At 46.9% G+C, this 16,143-nt stretch overlaps 1 protein-coding gene across 2 annotated transcripts in view; it reads left to right on the top strand.

Annotated features, from left to right (window-relative positions):
- Positions 1 to 16,143, top strand: part of LOC144130047 (uncharacterized) — an 836,651-nt gene that overhangs the window by 766,487 nt on the left and 54,021 nt on the right. The window contains exon 9 of one of the 2 annotated variants that reach the window (XM_077664078.1): positions 15,659 to 15,804. The exons of the other annotated variant lie outside the window; for it this stretch is intronic. Within the exon in view, the coding sequence (XP_077520204.1) occupies positions 15,659 to 15,804 (146 nt within the window). The remainder of the gene's footprint in view (positions 1 to 15,658; positions 15,805 to 16,143) is intronic. 2 annotated transcript variants of the gene reach the window in all.

The raw sequence follows: 16,143 nt of genomic DNA, 5'->3' as shown, positions 1-16,143 counted from the left end.
TAGCTTCTAGACGCTTGCATCTAGAGTCTTTGATTATTCAGACCACTCCCGGCGCACTAAATCGAATGCAAGGGAATCTGCCATCTGATTACGAAGGTCACTACGACGCACTTTGAAGAAGATATTGTCACTGCTTGCTTGACGCAGAGGCCTGCGCGAACACCGGTGGTGGTAGCAGGAGCACAAGAACACAGGAACCGGCAGGTCCGCCAGCAGCAGCGTCGTCGTCGGCACGCGGCAATCGCGCTTCAACTTTCTCTTCGCTACACTACCTCCCCCTATAAAGAAGCATCGTCCCGATGCTAACCCGAGAGCAAAAAAAAAAAAAACACTTGGCGGAAAACCACACAGGGGACCAGAAATCTTGCTGGCCGATGTAGAAGGCAGTGGGAAATGCAGGCGATTATCGCGCGTAGTACGGCTTAAGCCAGACAACGTGCACAATTTCAGGGCGGGGGCGGAGCTTCCTCCGCGCGCTCGCAGACTAGACGGGCGTCATCGACTTGGTCGACAGACGGCTCGTGTGTAAACATAGCGTGGTGACCTGTCTGCCATGCACCAGTTGGAAAGGGGACATAACCTGTCGTCTCCTGGACAGCGGTATTATACGCGTATGTAACGCAGGGCAGTACCTCGTCCCAACTGCGATGGGCGATGTCCACATACATAGCGATCATGTCAGCCATAGTGTTCAGCCTCTCCGTCAGCCCATTGGTTTGCGGGTGGTACGCCGTAGTTCGGCGGTGCAGCTGAGAGAGAGGATCTCCTGTGTGAGCTGTGCCAGAAACGCGGCACACCGGTCAGTGATCAAATTGGCAGGAACACCATGACGGAGCGCAATACACTCAATAAAAAAACACAGCTGCCTCAGCAGCTGTCGCTGACGGAAGTGCTCGGCACTCGGCGTATCTGGTTAGGTAGTCGGTGGCTATGATAATGTACCTGTTACCCGACTTCGACGTTGGAAATAGGCCGAGAAAATCCATTCCGATTGTGTGGAACGGAGCATGTGGTGTGTTGAGCGGCTCGAGAAGTCCAGCTTTTCCTGTAGAAGGTCTCTTCCGCCTTTGGCACTCTCGACACGTTTTTACATAGTGACGGACGTACTTAAGAAGTTGCGGCCAATAATACTTTTCTCGAATACGGGCAAGTGTTCGGTTGTAGCCAAGGTGACCAGCTGTAGGATCATCGTGACAAACCTCGGCCACCTCAGCGCGCAAGTCTTCTGGCACGACAAGGAGCCATGACTTCGGGCTGCTGTCGAAGTTCTGTTTGTACAATACGCCGTGCAGAACCCGGAACGTCGGCAGAATGCGCAGAAAAACGCGGGGCACCACGTCTTCGTGGCCTGCCAGGTGTGCCATCAGCTGACGAATCTAAGGATCATTGCGTTGCCGAGTAGTCATACCAGCCGTTTCCAATGCCCCAAAGAAGCCATCCTCGTCGTCATTATCGCCCCCTGGCGCCGGATTAACGGGGGCTCGAGACAAACATTCAGCACCATTGTGTTTGCGGCCGGATTTGTAGATGATGGTGATGTCGTACTCCTGTAGCCGCAGACTCCACCGAGCAAGGCGGCCTGCGGGATCCTTGAGATTGGCGAGCCAGCACAGCGAATGCTGGTCGGTAAAGACGCGAAAAGGGCGACCGTACAGATAGGACCGAATTCGGTGATCGCCCAGATGAAAGCGAGACACTCTTTTTCAGTTGTCGAGTAATTGCCCTCCGCCTTCGAAAGAGCTCGGCTGGCGTAGGCAATAACTCGCTCGGCGCCGCCCTGGATTTGCACAAGCACTGACCCTAGTCCTTCGTTGCTGGCGTCCGTGTGAAGTTCAGTGTAGGGGTCCTGATCGAAATGGCCTAGAGCGGGAGGCGCTGCAAGGGCGTGCTTTAATTGGCGGAATGCTGATTGCTGCTCCTCGGTCCACTCAAAGGCGACGCTATCCTTCGTAAGGCGGTAAAGTGGCGCTGCGATATGGGCGAAGTCGCGAACGATACGTCTGAAGTACGCGCAGAAGCCGAGAAAGCTGCGGGCAGTCTTCTTGTCGGGTGGTAGAGGGAAGGACTCTAGGGCAGCCATTTTCTCTGGATCTGGCTTCACACCAATTTGGCTGACGACATGGCCTAGGAACTTGAGCTCACTGTATGCGAAGCGGCGCATCGAAGGCTTGAGAGTAAGTCCGGCGGTCAGAAGAGCTTGAAGAACCGCTTCAAGGCTCACAAGATGGTCAGCGAAAGTGCTGTAGAAGATGACAACGTCATCCAGATACACAAGACACGTCTTCCACTTCAGCCCGGCGAACACAGTATCCATGACTTGTTGAAATACTGCGGGCGCTGTGCACAGGCAAAACGGCATGACCTTAAACTCGTAGAGTCCATCCGGTGTTATAAATGCGGTATTCTCGCGGTCATGCTCATCCACTTCAACTGCCAGTATCCACTATTCAAGTCGATGGACGAAAAATAGCGGGCATGACGGAGACGGTCGAGAGTGTCGTCGATGCGAGGTAGTTGATACACGTCGTTCTTGGTCACCTTATTGAGTCGCCTGTAGTTGACGCAAAATCGAAGGGTCCCGTATTTTTTTCTCGACAAGTACTATAGGGGCGGCCCACGGACTATTGAATGGATGGATGACGTCGTCGTTAATCATTTCGCGCACTTGCTCTTGTACGGCTTCCCTCTCCTTCAAGGAAACGCGGTACGGTGGTTGACGAATCGTGGGCGTCGCGGTATCGACAATAATTCTATTCTTGGCGACGAGCGACTGGCGAACTGGGGATGTCGTCGCAAAACAGTTGTGGTACCGATGCAAAAGAGAGAGCAGTTCGTGTGTGTGGGCAGGCTCAAGCTTGGGATCGATGTCCAGGGGCAACGTTGTAGGGTGGCAGGACCCGAGCGGGGCCTCCTTCTCAGGAAGCGCAACAGCTGCGCGAACGTCGCTAAGTTCTTCCAGTTGGGCTATAACTACCCCTTTGGTCAGGTGCTGCGGCTCGTTCCTGAAGTTGGTCACTAAAATGTTGGCACGCCCACGTTCAACATTGGCGATCCCCCGCGCTATACCAATGTCCCGCGTAAGTAACATATGGACACTTCCTTCGAGAACGCCTTCGCCGCATGCGGTGGTATCGGCCCGGACCGGAAGAAAAACTGTCGACAACGGCGGCAAGTGAACACGGTCGGCATCAACTTTCATCGCAGCGCGAGGGCCCCGAGGAGGTATTGGTGATGAAGAACGTGCGCGGAGGGTCAACTTGTTCCTCCCTACGTCGATTACAGCGCGATACTCACGGAAAAAGTCCATGCCAAGAATAACATCTTTGGAGCAATTCTCCAAGATCTCGAATGTGGCTGGGCACGTCTCACCGTGAATCTCAACGCGGGCAGTGCACTTGCCAACAGGGTTTACGAGGTGACCTCCCGCGGTACGTATGGGCGGGCCGTCCCACTGGGTGGTAACCTTGTGAAGACGCCGAGAGAAGTTGCCACTGAAAACCGAGTAATCAGCACCGGTGTCGACAAGCGCCGTTACGTCACGACCGTCTATTAAAACGTGCACATTGCTAGAGGCCACAGAACAGTCTTCGCTTCCAAGGGTGCCATCAGTCGAGCGGGGACGTTCCATCGTAGGCGGAGGTTCTTTACTACGTGCGACTTCAGAAACCCCACCTCCAGGCGTCGCCGTACTTGGTTTTCCCGAATTGGCGAAAGGCTCTCACGGCGAGATCTGCGAGAAGGGGGTGATGATCGGCGAGGCGGCGGCGACCGGTAGGTGCCAGATGGAGGCGACACTGGTGATGGAGAGCGTCGGAGGTAGTCCTGTATCTCGCGGGGCTGTTCACCGTAGCGGGGGGGGGGGGGGGGGCGGATCTGCCCGGTTGAAACCTCGAAGGCCGAGTTCGCGGTACGGACGGTAGCGGTACATGTGGTCAGGCTCACCGCAGTGGAAACACAGCGGCCTCCAGTCTGCAGTCCTCCAGATGTCGGTTCTCCTGCGACCAAGCGGTTCCAGGCGTGCATCAGACGGCGGCACTACTGGTCACTACTGGTCACTACTCAATGGTCACTACTGGCAACTGGTCACTACTGAAATCCGCGCAGTAAACGACGAACTCATCAAGCTCCTACCTGGCACACCATTTCAAAGCTCACTACCCAAGCACTGTCATTTAGGACTGTTGAGGTATAATAAATAAGAAAATTAATTGATCTGATGAAGCCTTTAGTCTTTCGCCCACCCCGGCAAACCAATACAACGCTCTCTTGTGCATAATGTGTTTATTACTTTCTCATATTCTTCATAACGTTCCTCATAATCTATTTAAAAAATATAGGGCAGATTTACACAATAGTTACTTAGGGGTAAACTTAGCGCACAGTATTAACACTTCTTTTTGGGCGAGTTGGTGCATACTTGATTTGAAGAAAATAGCGGCAGAGCATGCAAACCACGAAAAGACAAGGACGAGTCACAAAGCGCTAACTCACAACTAATTTTATTGAAACCAGGCAGCGCCTTTATATGGCGACGTTTCACTGAAAAAAGAAGAAGGAGGAGGGCAGGAAAGGTAGAGAAATCTAAGCGACCATCACAGCGAGCACACATGAGCAAGCGGTAACCAAAACAAAAACAAAAAAGTTAACAAAGATTATTTAAGGGCGGCATCTAAAAATTCGAACTCGGACGAAAAAAGTGAAACAGGTGGGGTGCTGACACACCTGTTGCCAAGTTTTCTTATGTAAAAGCCTCCAGACATTCACGTGCCTTCTTATCTGTGCTTTTGCCAAGAATCTTAGTCTGACTCAATCGTGCCTCGCATCCGTCGCAACCCGTAATATGCGCTACCAAATGTGCATATTTATCCTTTAAATCTGATAAATTTCGGGCATGTTCCCCCAAGCGCTCGTTGATGCAGCGCCGAGTCTGGCCAACATAGGTCTTCCCACACGTTGAGGGGATAGCATAGACCACTCCTGCGGAACTCATGATGAATGGAGAGTCGTGCCTTATCTGGAAACCCCGCTTTCTTGGGCTGAAAATACGGGGGCACAGCTTTTTCAGCTTGTTGGGGGCGGAAAAAACGACACTCACCCCATGCCTGTTGGCCACTTTTTTCAAGTTGTGAGCAGTTTTGTGCAAGTAAAGCACCACCAACGGCTTCTGTGACCTGCAACGAACCTCTCCGGAGTTTCTTCGTGTTCCTTGCTTAAGTTTTTTTAGAAGGGTCTCGCAGACAGCAGTCAACACTGAGCAGGGGAACCCAGCCGCCGAAAGCCGGCTCACCTGATTCTGGAAGCTAGCCTGCAACTGATGCGGGCACGACTTTTTCAAAGAAGAAGTGACGTGTCTTTCCAAAATTATTCAGGTTTGTCGGTTGACAACTTTATCGCATTATTGCAGTTTTATCTCAGTTCTACTTTTATAAGTTTTGACAACCTGCCTTTTTTGCAGCGCAAGGGTGTGTGCATAGGTTCCTGTGTGGCCCCCATCTTTTGCGATATTTTCTTAGCGAAAGTTGACCAGCCTTTAGACATAGTTTTTAATGGGGGGGGTGGTTTTAAAGGTTTTTAGGTACGTGGACGATTTTTTAGTGCTTTTAAAAAAGCAGACTTCCTTCACCTACCCCTCTACAGTAGGTGAAGCTTTAAAATGCTTTTAATAAACATGGACTTGGGCTCACGTTCACCCATGAACTTCCTGACACTAACGTCTTACAATTTTTAGATCTAAAACTAACTGCCCGCATCAGTTGCAGGCTAGCTTCCAGAATCAGGTGAGCCGGCTTTCGGCGGCTGGGTTCCCCTGCTCAGTGTTGACTGCTGTCTGCGAGACCCTTCTAAAAAAAACTTAAGCAAGGAACACGAAGAAACTCCGGAGAGGTTCGTTGCAGGTCACAGAAGCCGTTGGTGGTGCTTTACTTGCACAAAACTGCTCACAACTTGAAGAAAGTGGCCAACAGGCATGGGGTGAGTGTCGTTTTTTTCGCCCCCAACAAGCTGAAAAAGCTTTGCCCCCGTATTTGCAGCCCAAGAAAGCGGGGTTTCCAGATAAGGCACGACTCTCCATTCATCATGTGTTCCGCAGGAGTGGTCTATGCTATCCCCTCAACGTGTGGGAAGACCTATGTTGGCCAGACTGGGCGCTGCATCAACGAGCGCTTGGGGGAACATGCCCGAAATTTATCAGATTTAAAGGATAAATATGCACATTTGGCAGCGCATATTATGGGTTGCGACGGATGCGAGGCACGATTGAGTCAGACTAAGATTCTTGGCAAAAGCACAGATAAGAAGGCACGTGAATGTCTGGAGGCTTTTTACATAAGGAAACTTGGCAACAGGTGTGTCAGCACCCCATCTGTTTCACCTTTTTCGTCCGAGTTCGAATTTTTAGATGCCGCCCTTAAATAATCTTTGTTAACTTTTTTGCTTTAGTTTTGGTTACCGCTTGCTCATGTGTGTTCGCTGTGATGGTAGCTTAGATTTCTTTACCTTTCCTGCCCTCCTCCTTCTTCTTTTTTCAGTGAAACGTCGCCATATAAAGGCGCTGCCTGGTTTCAATAAAATTAGTTGTGAGTTAGCGCTTTGTGTCTCGTCCTTGTCTTTTCGTGGTTTGCATGCTCTGGTGCTATTTTCTTCAAATCATTTAGCGCACAGTGCCCAACCTAGCTCTAGCTAGCTAAATTCGTGCACAGGAAAGCTAAACCTGCATTAATGTGCCTGTCTGTGTCAAACAGTTTTTAATTTGGTCTTGTCTCATAGTCTATTTAGCTCACCAGTGCGCAGACTTCTTAACATGACTAAATGATAATGTTACGTGTGTACTCTTATGCGTCTGCCTTTTATATATTCATTCTATATTCAGGATAGTATTGACTGGGCTGTTGGCTCATCTTAAACCTAAAGTCCGATTACTGCAATTTGCAGCACAGGAAGGGAAGAAAGGAAGAAAGGAAGAAAAGGAAGAAAGAAACAAACCATCACTGCCTTTTTGTTCTTCTACACTGTTCTTCGGCCTAACTTCAACTTGTTCTTCTACACTGTTTCTGATGCTTATAGACGCCGCAGTTAATTTCTTTCCTTGAAAAGAAGTCTGGCAGTTAAATCAGGTTATCGTGCTGAACATAACAAGTGGCACACACATCAATCAACGTTCGCGATGCTCAACTTTGATTGCTGTTTTGGGTACACGTCACTGTTACAAGCATTTGTACTATATTATATTGATCAGCGAAAATAACTCAAATATTGCTGCAATGTTGTATCAGAGAACATATAGATGTATGCCCGTCGCACACTTAAATAGCTTATTCTTAATTTCATTTTCTTCTGCAAAATCATGGCTCTCATATGGATAATCGCAGTAATCACAAAATGTAGTCATCGTATTCTGTTTCCCTGATTATACGAAGTATTCTTTTCCAACCTTATCCACGAGCTGTCACCATGTAAACCAGCAAAACTAGTTCTTGCATTTCCTCTGCCTGCAATCATACTCGCTTCCACATTCATAATGTTTTGCCTTCACAGGGAAGTTTGGCAATGCTTTGGAGTTGCACAGATTATACACCAGCTTGATGGGGTGGAGCGCATATGGCAAATTCTCGCAGATCATGAGTGGCAGTTTACCAATTTCCCTCAAGACGAAAGTGTACAAGAGCATAATCTTACCGGTACTCACCTACGGGGCAGAAACGTGGAGGCTAACGAAAAGAGTTCAGCTTAAGCTAAGGACAACGCAGCGAGCCATGGAAAGAAAAATGATAGGTGTAACGTTAAGAGATCGGAAGCGGGCAGAGTGGATGAGGGAACCAACACGGGCTAATGACATCCTAGTCGAAATCAAGAGAAAGAAGTGGGCTTCGGCAGGGCATGTAATGCGAAGGCAAGATAACCGCTGGTCCTTAAGAGTAACGGAGTGGATTCCAAGAGAAAGTAAGCGTAGCAGGGGGCGGCAGAAGGTTAGGTGGGCGGATGAGATTAAGAAGTTTGCAGTCAAAGGGTGGGTGCAGCTGGCAAAGGATAGGGTTAATTGGAGAGACATGGGAGAGGCCTTTGCCCTGCACTGGGTGTAGTGAGGCTGATGATGATGATGACGACGATGATGATGATGATGATGATGATGATGTAGTCGAGGGTTTGACGGCATACCGTCAGGTTAGGAATCATGGTGATGCAGATTGCTGGTCGCTGGCCAAAGTAAAAAGATGAAAATGACTTTTGACTTTGACCAGTGACCAGCAATCTGCATCACATACACCAGCTTGCTTCGTACATGTAAACTATGATTGGCCTTCAGAAGATCTCCCGAAATTCTTTTAATGCTGCATTCTGGCTTGTGCAATTGCATTGTTAGCTCTGGAATGACTGCTAAAAGAAAACTGGTGGCCTACTGTCACCACGCAGAACAAATCTGTGCACTTTAGCCCAGTGTTGCACGTCTCGGACCCTTTGCAGCCACGTAATGCGATCTCTATGTTGACTTTTCTGGCGGCCTGAAGCACATGAAAAAAATAAATAAGCATTGTCGCACTGGCACTGTTCTCTGAAATGCTGAACGCTGTAATTACAACTGATCTTACATATTCCAAATGAATGGAAATGTCATTTTCTGTGTATTTGCATTCGTATTTGACAGCAGTGGGCTAAAGTATGAATTTTATTCACGTTGTCATGTTTTTATTCAACAGTTGAGTTGTAATACAAATATATATAATGCAGAAGTAGGTCCCAGAGCATAAAGCTGAAAGGACCCACTGTCAATGAAAACTGAGTAACATACGTAAGCAGTATCACACAGTCAAAAGGAGAAAAACAATATAACTTATGATTCAACCATGAAAGTACACAGTTTTCTTTTTAACATTCCCAATTAAGATGATTGTTTAATGAATGTCGAAATGTTTTTCCTACAGTTAAGGCTGTGAGATAAGCAGTGAACTTGCCATAATTAGTTGTTATCAGCTGTAACAAACAATTCTTATTAGAGGCAAACCTAATTGAGTTACAGTTAACGAGAAGAATTTTGCGAAGCAATACCGCTGGAACAATCTTTTCTAGGGTTTTAAATAACTTCAATATCTAAAACTTCTTTCTGGGCAGTTCGTGTATAATGATTTAGTAATGAGTTGTGGAGCAAACACAGACAACCACAAGAATACGGTGCACTAGCGCTTGTGTACGTTCGTGGTCGTCCTGTGGTTGCGCCGTCTACCTCTGGGTGTCTTTGTTTGCGCTATAATTTTTGATGATGATGGATTTTTATGCCGCAAGGGCATCTGTGGCCAAGGAGCGCCGTTGCACAAGGTGTTTTCGACTACTGAAGGTAGGGTCGAAGACCCATTTTCCAAGGATTTCACCCCAAAGAAGCCGAGCACCAGGCAGGGGAAGTTTATACCCGTTGTATCACCGGTAGGTATCCGGCGGCACTGGGGATCGAGCGCCGCGCCTCCCACATGCGAGGCGGATGATCAAACACTAGGCCACCGCTGCGGTCGCTATAACTATTTGCTAAATCATAACACCAATGACAAATGGAATTTGAACAATGCCATAACTAATAATTTTCGGTGATCGCGCAGCAGTGGTAAAGCATTAGTGTGGAGTATTCATGTGGACTGCTTTTGTAAGTGCCGAAGCGGGGTTAAATGTTTTGGATATTTGTTTTCCCGTGCGAAAATATAATTAATGTGACTGTGAATGAATGCGAACTAAAAGTTGATCAACGTTCTCGTTGATTGGAGTACAAATACCGCCATCACACTGCGATCACTCGGGGCACGCCACCGCAACGATGCAGGTCACACGAATGCCCTTTTTCATGCAGGTTGGTTACTTACCAAATTCAATTTGCATTCGCTCTGATAACGCGTTTTTGGTTACGTTGTTGTGCCCCATCGACGCTGACTGCAGTTTGCGAAAGTTCTTGTGCACTTCATGTTGCCAGTGTATCAACGCCTATGTCGTTTGCCTAATGCTTGTGCTAGCCGGGTATGTGGAATTGAACCCAGGACCCCCAGAGAATAACGCCCCTAACCCGTCCCTCGAGTCAATTGCCTTGGCTATATCCCGCATTGAATGCTCTCAAAAAACTATGCTTAGTGAACTAGCGTTGATTCGGGCTGCTCGGTGCGAGTTGACGCCCTGGAACAAATCACGAGCTCTAATCAGTTAAGTAGCCCGAGTTTATCAGCCGATCCTGATATGGCTAAACTTTCATCCGACATTAAGCTACTTTCATATAAATGTGATGACGCTGAGAACCGTCTCCGACGGTCCAATTTGCTGTTTTTTGCAATCGCAGATCAACAAGATGAATCTTGGTCCGAGTCTGAATCGCGGATTATTTCATTCTGCGCGGACGAGCTCGTTGTCACAATTGATAGCCATGATATTGAGCGTGTTCACAGACTTGGCCGTTTCCAACAAGAAAAAAACCACCCTATCATTGTAAATTTTATGAGATTTAAAGACAAAGGGCGTATCCTTTTTGCCAGCTCCAAGCTTAAAAATTCTTCCTTTTCTGTCCGTGAGGACCACTCTGCACGCGTTTGCTTGGCAAGGAAGAAACTTTTTTCGTATGGTCAGCAACGAGGTGGCTCATTTAAAATCCGTTTTGATAAGCTCATCATGAACAATAAACAGTTTGTGTACGATGCTGTTAACGATTCTGTGGTTGAATTAAATTTATAGCGCTCACCGCAGGCACACAGGTCCTTTGTGCACCAATGTTTCCAAAATGGCACGCGTGCAGCCCCTGCCCCAACCGATAAATCAGTTTCCGTTTTACTAACAAATATCCGAAGTTATTTTCCAAAGAAAGAAGCCGTGGAAGCTATATTGCAAGACAACTGCACAGATATTGCCATCTTTACTGAAACGTGGCTCACACCTGATGTACTGAATGACGAACTTTTCCAAGATAAGCAATCCTTCACTTGTTTCCGTAGTGACAGACCAGGGCGTAGGGGAGGCGGCGTGATGGTTCTTGTTAAAAGTATTCTGGTCTCTTCTGCTATCGCAGTCAATAGTAAAAGCGAAATCATTTGCGTGAACGTTTCTCTTGCTCATTGCACTAATATAATAATCGCATGTTACCGAGCACCTGACTCCGATCATTCCTTCATCGACGACTTAAGTATCATTCTGCTCGACATAAATAAACAGTTTCCCAGTGCCAACCTCATAGTTAGCGGCGATATTAATTTCCCAGACATCGCCGCGGTGGCTCAGTGGTTAGGGCGCTCGACTACTGATCCGGAGTTCCCGGGTTCGAACCCGACCGCGGCGGCTGCGTTTTTATGGAGGAAAAACGCTAAGGCGCCCGTGTGTGTGCGATGTCAGTGCACGTTAAAGATCCCCAGGTGGTCGAAATTATTCCGGAGCCCTCCACTACGGTGCCTCCTTCTTCCTTTCTTCTTTCACTCCCTCTTTTATCCCTTCCCTTATGGCGCGGTTCAGGTGTCCAACGATATATGAGACAGATACTGCGCCATTTCCTTGCCCCCCAAAACCAATTATTATTATTATTATTATTATTAGACATCGACTGGGATAATCTAACCGCATCTTCCGCCATTCCAGAGAATTTTTGGACCTTATTCTTTCGTTTGACCTCTCTCAAGCAGTCAGAATACCAACTCGGGGCACTAACATCCTAGACCTTGCTCTTGCATCTAATCCAGATTTAATCCAGTCTTTGTCATCCATCGCCGGTCTTAGCGATCATAGCATAGTGTTGTTCAACTTTTCAGTTCGCATTACTTCACGACAACGCTCAGTGAAATACATACGCGACTACAAAAAAGCCAATTTTTCTAAAATCAATGAGGAACTAGCCAAATTTCTTCTCCACTTCGAACAGACTGCTTCTTTCAGGTCTATTGATGACAACTGGTCCATGTATAAAGAAAAAATCACCTCTTTAACTGAATCTTATGTACCCCTCGTTTGCATTCGTGGTGATGCCGGAAAACCGTGGTTTACCAACTCTTTAAGAAGTCTGTGCAATAAGAAAAAACGATTATTTAGAGAAGCTAAGAGCTCCAACTTAGCGTCTAAATGGGAGAAATATTTTAGCTGTCTGAGAAATTATAGCAAGTTGCTTAAGAGCACTAAACAAAACTTTTACAACAATGACCTACTCGATATCCTTCGAAACAACCCAAAAAAGTTTTGGACTATTTTAACTCCAGGTCGTAGCGGTTCACATAATATATCTTTATTAGATCAAGATGGTTGTCATGTTCCAAATGAGCTTCGCTCGGTCGTAATGAATACGTACTTCTCATCTGTTTTCACCAACGAACCAGCCGTAAACATTCCTACATCACAGAGCCTAAATGTATCTGAAATGCCACCTGTTAGCATCTCAGCCGAAGGAATATGTAGACTTATTGAAGATTTAAAGGTATCAATTGCTCCTGGGCCCGACAGCATTTCTGCGAAAATTCTTAAAGGTACCAAAGTAATATCCAGTCATCTCCTGCAAATCATTTTTACGCAATCCATTTCTAGTGGCCAAATCCCGTCTGAGTGGAAGATTAGCCGAGTCGTGCCTTGCTTTAAGGCAGGTAACCGCTCTGATACATCAAATTATCGTCCCATCTCGCTAACATGCATTGCGTGTAAACTACTTGAACATATTATTTACTCCCAAGTAGCTAATCACCTCGATAGAAATTCTTTTTTCTTTCCAAACCAACACAGATTCCGTTCTGGCTACTCATGTGAAACTCAACTGATATTATCTACCTCGATTTTTCGAAAGCTTTCGACCGAGTTCCTCACCAGCGCCTCTTGGCTAAACTTTCCTCCCTTTCACTGCACCCGCTGATATTATCATGGATTTGCAGTTTCCTAACTAATCGTTCGCAATGCACCGTCATCAACAACCATCCTTCTACCGTCACTAAAGTCACCTCTGGAGTGCCTCAGGGCTCAGTTCTTGGGCCGCTCCTGTTTCTTGTCTTTGTCAATCACCTTCCTGTCAGCATTTCATCATCCATCCGTTTGTTCGCAGATGATTGCGTTCTTTACCGCCGTGTTAGCACTACGAACGACCAGTCATTGCTGCAGGATGACCTGAACTTGATACAAAGTTGGTGCTCGACCTGGCTCATGAAACTGAACGAAACTAAATGCAAGTTTATGCACGTGTCCCGTAAACGATCTAACCTGCACTTTTCTTACACGCTAAACAGGACCGCGCTATCTGAAGTTGAATCCTACAGATACCTCGGCATAGAAATAACAAGTGATCTTAACTGGTCGAAGCACATAACGTCCCTTGCTGCTAGCGTTTCTAAATCACTAGGATTCATCAGACGATCGCTCACATTTTCTCTCCCTAAAGTTAGACTAATTGCATACGAAACTTTCATCCGCACTAAAATTGAATATGCATCGAGCATTTGGAATCCCCATCAAAAGTATTTAACACATATGTAAGAGGCCATTCAAAATCGAGCCGCTCGGTTCATAATATCAAATTATGATTCTCGGTCGAGTGTTACTAATATCAAATCCTCTGTTGGTTTACCTTCCTTGGCATCCCGTCGTAAGATAGCAAGACTCTGTCTATTTCATAAACTTTATTATAATTTTCCCCAACTGCGTGAGAGCCTAATTATGCCCCCTTTAAGGTCATCGCGGCGTTTGTATAATTGCCGTAGTATTCAACGCATTCATGGTTCAACCAATGCGTTCAATTCCTCGTTCTTGCCAGCTGCCATAGCCGAGTGGAATGTCCTTCCAGACAGTTTTGTGAATGAAGTTAATTCCCTAAAATTTAAACAGATGTTAATTGATTTATTCCCCAAATAATTCCTGTTGAAGGTCCTTTTTCTTTCTTTTTCTTTTGTTTACTACTCACTTACTTGCTTGTTTTTCTTTTGAAGTGTTCACAGTTGTATCTACATGTGTTAAGTTTATGTTCCAATTTTGTTCTTTGTGACATGATTACTGTTCGCCCCCCCCCCTTATATAATGCCCCCTGGGGCCCTTAAGCGTAAATAAATGATGATGATGATGATGATGATGATGATGATGATTAAAAATACGGTCGTCCTTCTAGTACCGTTCCAATGCATAAGCTATCTTTCGTTTCAAATAGATAATGTGTCTGGTATAATTCACGCACACATCTTATATAACTGAATAGATAATCATATGTCTTTTGAGATAACAGTCACTAGGTATCCAGGTAGGAGGGCGGTTTACATATTGTAGTGAAAAATACTGTGCGGCTTGGGAAATGCTGCAAGTGCAATTATTTTTTTCTGTGTACGCATTGTTAAAGGACTACAGTATATCTTTAGCCTATGTGACTAATATTTTAAAGCAATTAATTTCAGCTATTTTAGAAAGTCGATTATTCTGGTAGTAATTAATGATTCCTGCTAGCAGGCAGGCGCCTTGTTCTGGTCGATGTGCTTGACTCTCCAGAATTAGCAACAAGAGTCGAATTGTCGTTCTCAAATCGCTATTGACCTTTTCAGGACAGCAAAAGTTTCAGGAGAGGAACCCTTCTGTTATTTTGGAACAGAAATCGCTGGCCGTTGTGAGAAAAAATGTATTTATCCGCGGGGACTGGTAGCGATCGAACGAGAAGCTGTATGCGGTCGCAATATGACGCATTTTTCAGCTTCTGGAATAAAGTTGTTCCAAACATGTATCGTTTCCCACGACATTATTTCAGATGATGAAGCTCGCCTGCGATGCTGCAAAATTTATCGCGAGATAGTTCGCGAAGTCAGCGTCGGTCGCACCGAGATCCACGACCATCACAGCCGACTGGGATTTTGCCTCGGACGAAAAATCCCGCAACAAAAAAAACGTTGACGCAACGGATGTCTCGAGTAAGCCACAGTTAATGCGAGTAATTTCTATCCCAACATATCTGCGTGTTTTTCCACAAAAACATGCCTACACCGCCGCACGCCATTAGACTGGAGGCACTGCAGGGCCAGCCATTCGGAACGTTGGGACCGTCCGATTCACCCGCAAGTAGCAAAGTGATCGCACAGCACCCGTTGCGCCCCATGCCCGCATGCGGACTGAATCAGTGAGGATCCGGACGAAAAATGATCGCACAACGGCCTTAAAGCAGTGCCTCTTTCAGTGCCCAAGCGCACTGCAATCTCCCTGCATCCCCCACCCTCCACCTAGTTTGCCCGGATGGGGTCGGCCCAACTGAGTGGCCAACTAGCCCTGGTCTGAAAGGCTATACTGTTTGCGTCTGAAAGAATGTTACAAATGAATAAAAAGTAAAGAAATCAATATGGACAGAGGCGCATTGTCTCCAAGATTGTGGCCGTAATGTATCGATTGAAACCCGTTACTGTGAGCGTGGCGGCGAGCAGAAGGCAGCCCGGTTTGTCGCGGCCGGCACAAGTGCCACGCAGCGTCACGAGTTGGCGCTAGTACAATGGCACCGCCTTCCATTGGTCTCCTTTTCTTGGCCCGCCGCATAACGGGTTTTCCCACTTGTGTGTTCACGTCTGCACGGTTTCGAAGACCCTTTAAAACTGATGGGAAAGACTTTAGATGCTGCAACTTGCACACAACATGTAGGCAGATGGATGTGTGTTAAAGGACTTTCACGTTTAAAATGCTTCCAGCCATCTGCGTTTCTCCTTGTCTATCTCTCATGCAGAGGTTCCGCACGCTGCAAGAGCACTTCAAACGGCAGACAGGTTACTTGCTGAAGCGCAACTACATTCTTCTGGGCGTGCAGGCCGTATACGACAACTTCGCAGCCGAACGACCAGGGATAATCAGCTTCATCAGGACGCTGTACAAGTGAGAGCTTCTTTGGTTGCACAGGGAAAAACAAAAAATCTCACAATATGATTACGCGCACTAAGTGTGGAACGAATACAGCTGCTACCCCTTCATGCAGTTATAGGGCTACTGTCGAAAGATGTGCCCTCAATATCCGGATTGCTGAACAGGGCTTGAGAAATAATAGCGAGGAGTGGTTCTGAGCGATGCCTCTAGAGCGACACTTTACGGGAAGCTTTCCTCAGTCATCGGCACGATCGCTTCACAGGTTTCACGGGTGCAATACCAGGGGTTCAAATCTCTCAAGAACTCGGCGCCGCCGCAGACGGCGAAGCGCGAGATTCCGCGGAGTCAATT

Source organism: Amblyomma americanum, chromosome 4, assembly GCF_052857255.1.
Source record: "Amblyomma americanum isolate KBUSLIRL-KWMA chromosome 4, ASM5285725v1, whole genome shotgun sequence".
Classification (NCBI taxonomy): domain Eukaryota; kingdom Metazoa; phylum Arthropoda; class Arachnida; order Ixodida; family Ixodidae; genus Amblyomma; species Amblyomma americanum.
Note: the sequence above shows the minus strand (reverse complement) of the source record. Positions and strands in the feature narration are given on the sequence as shown.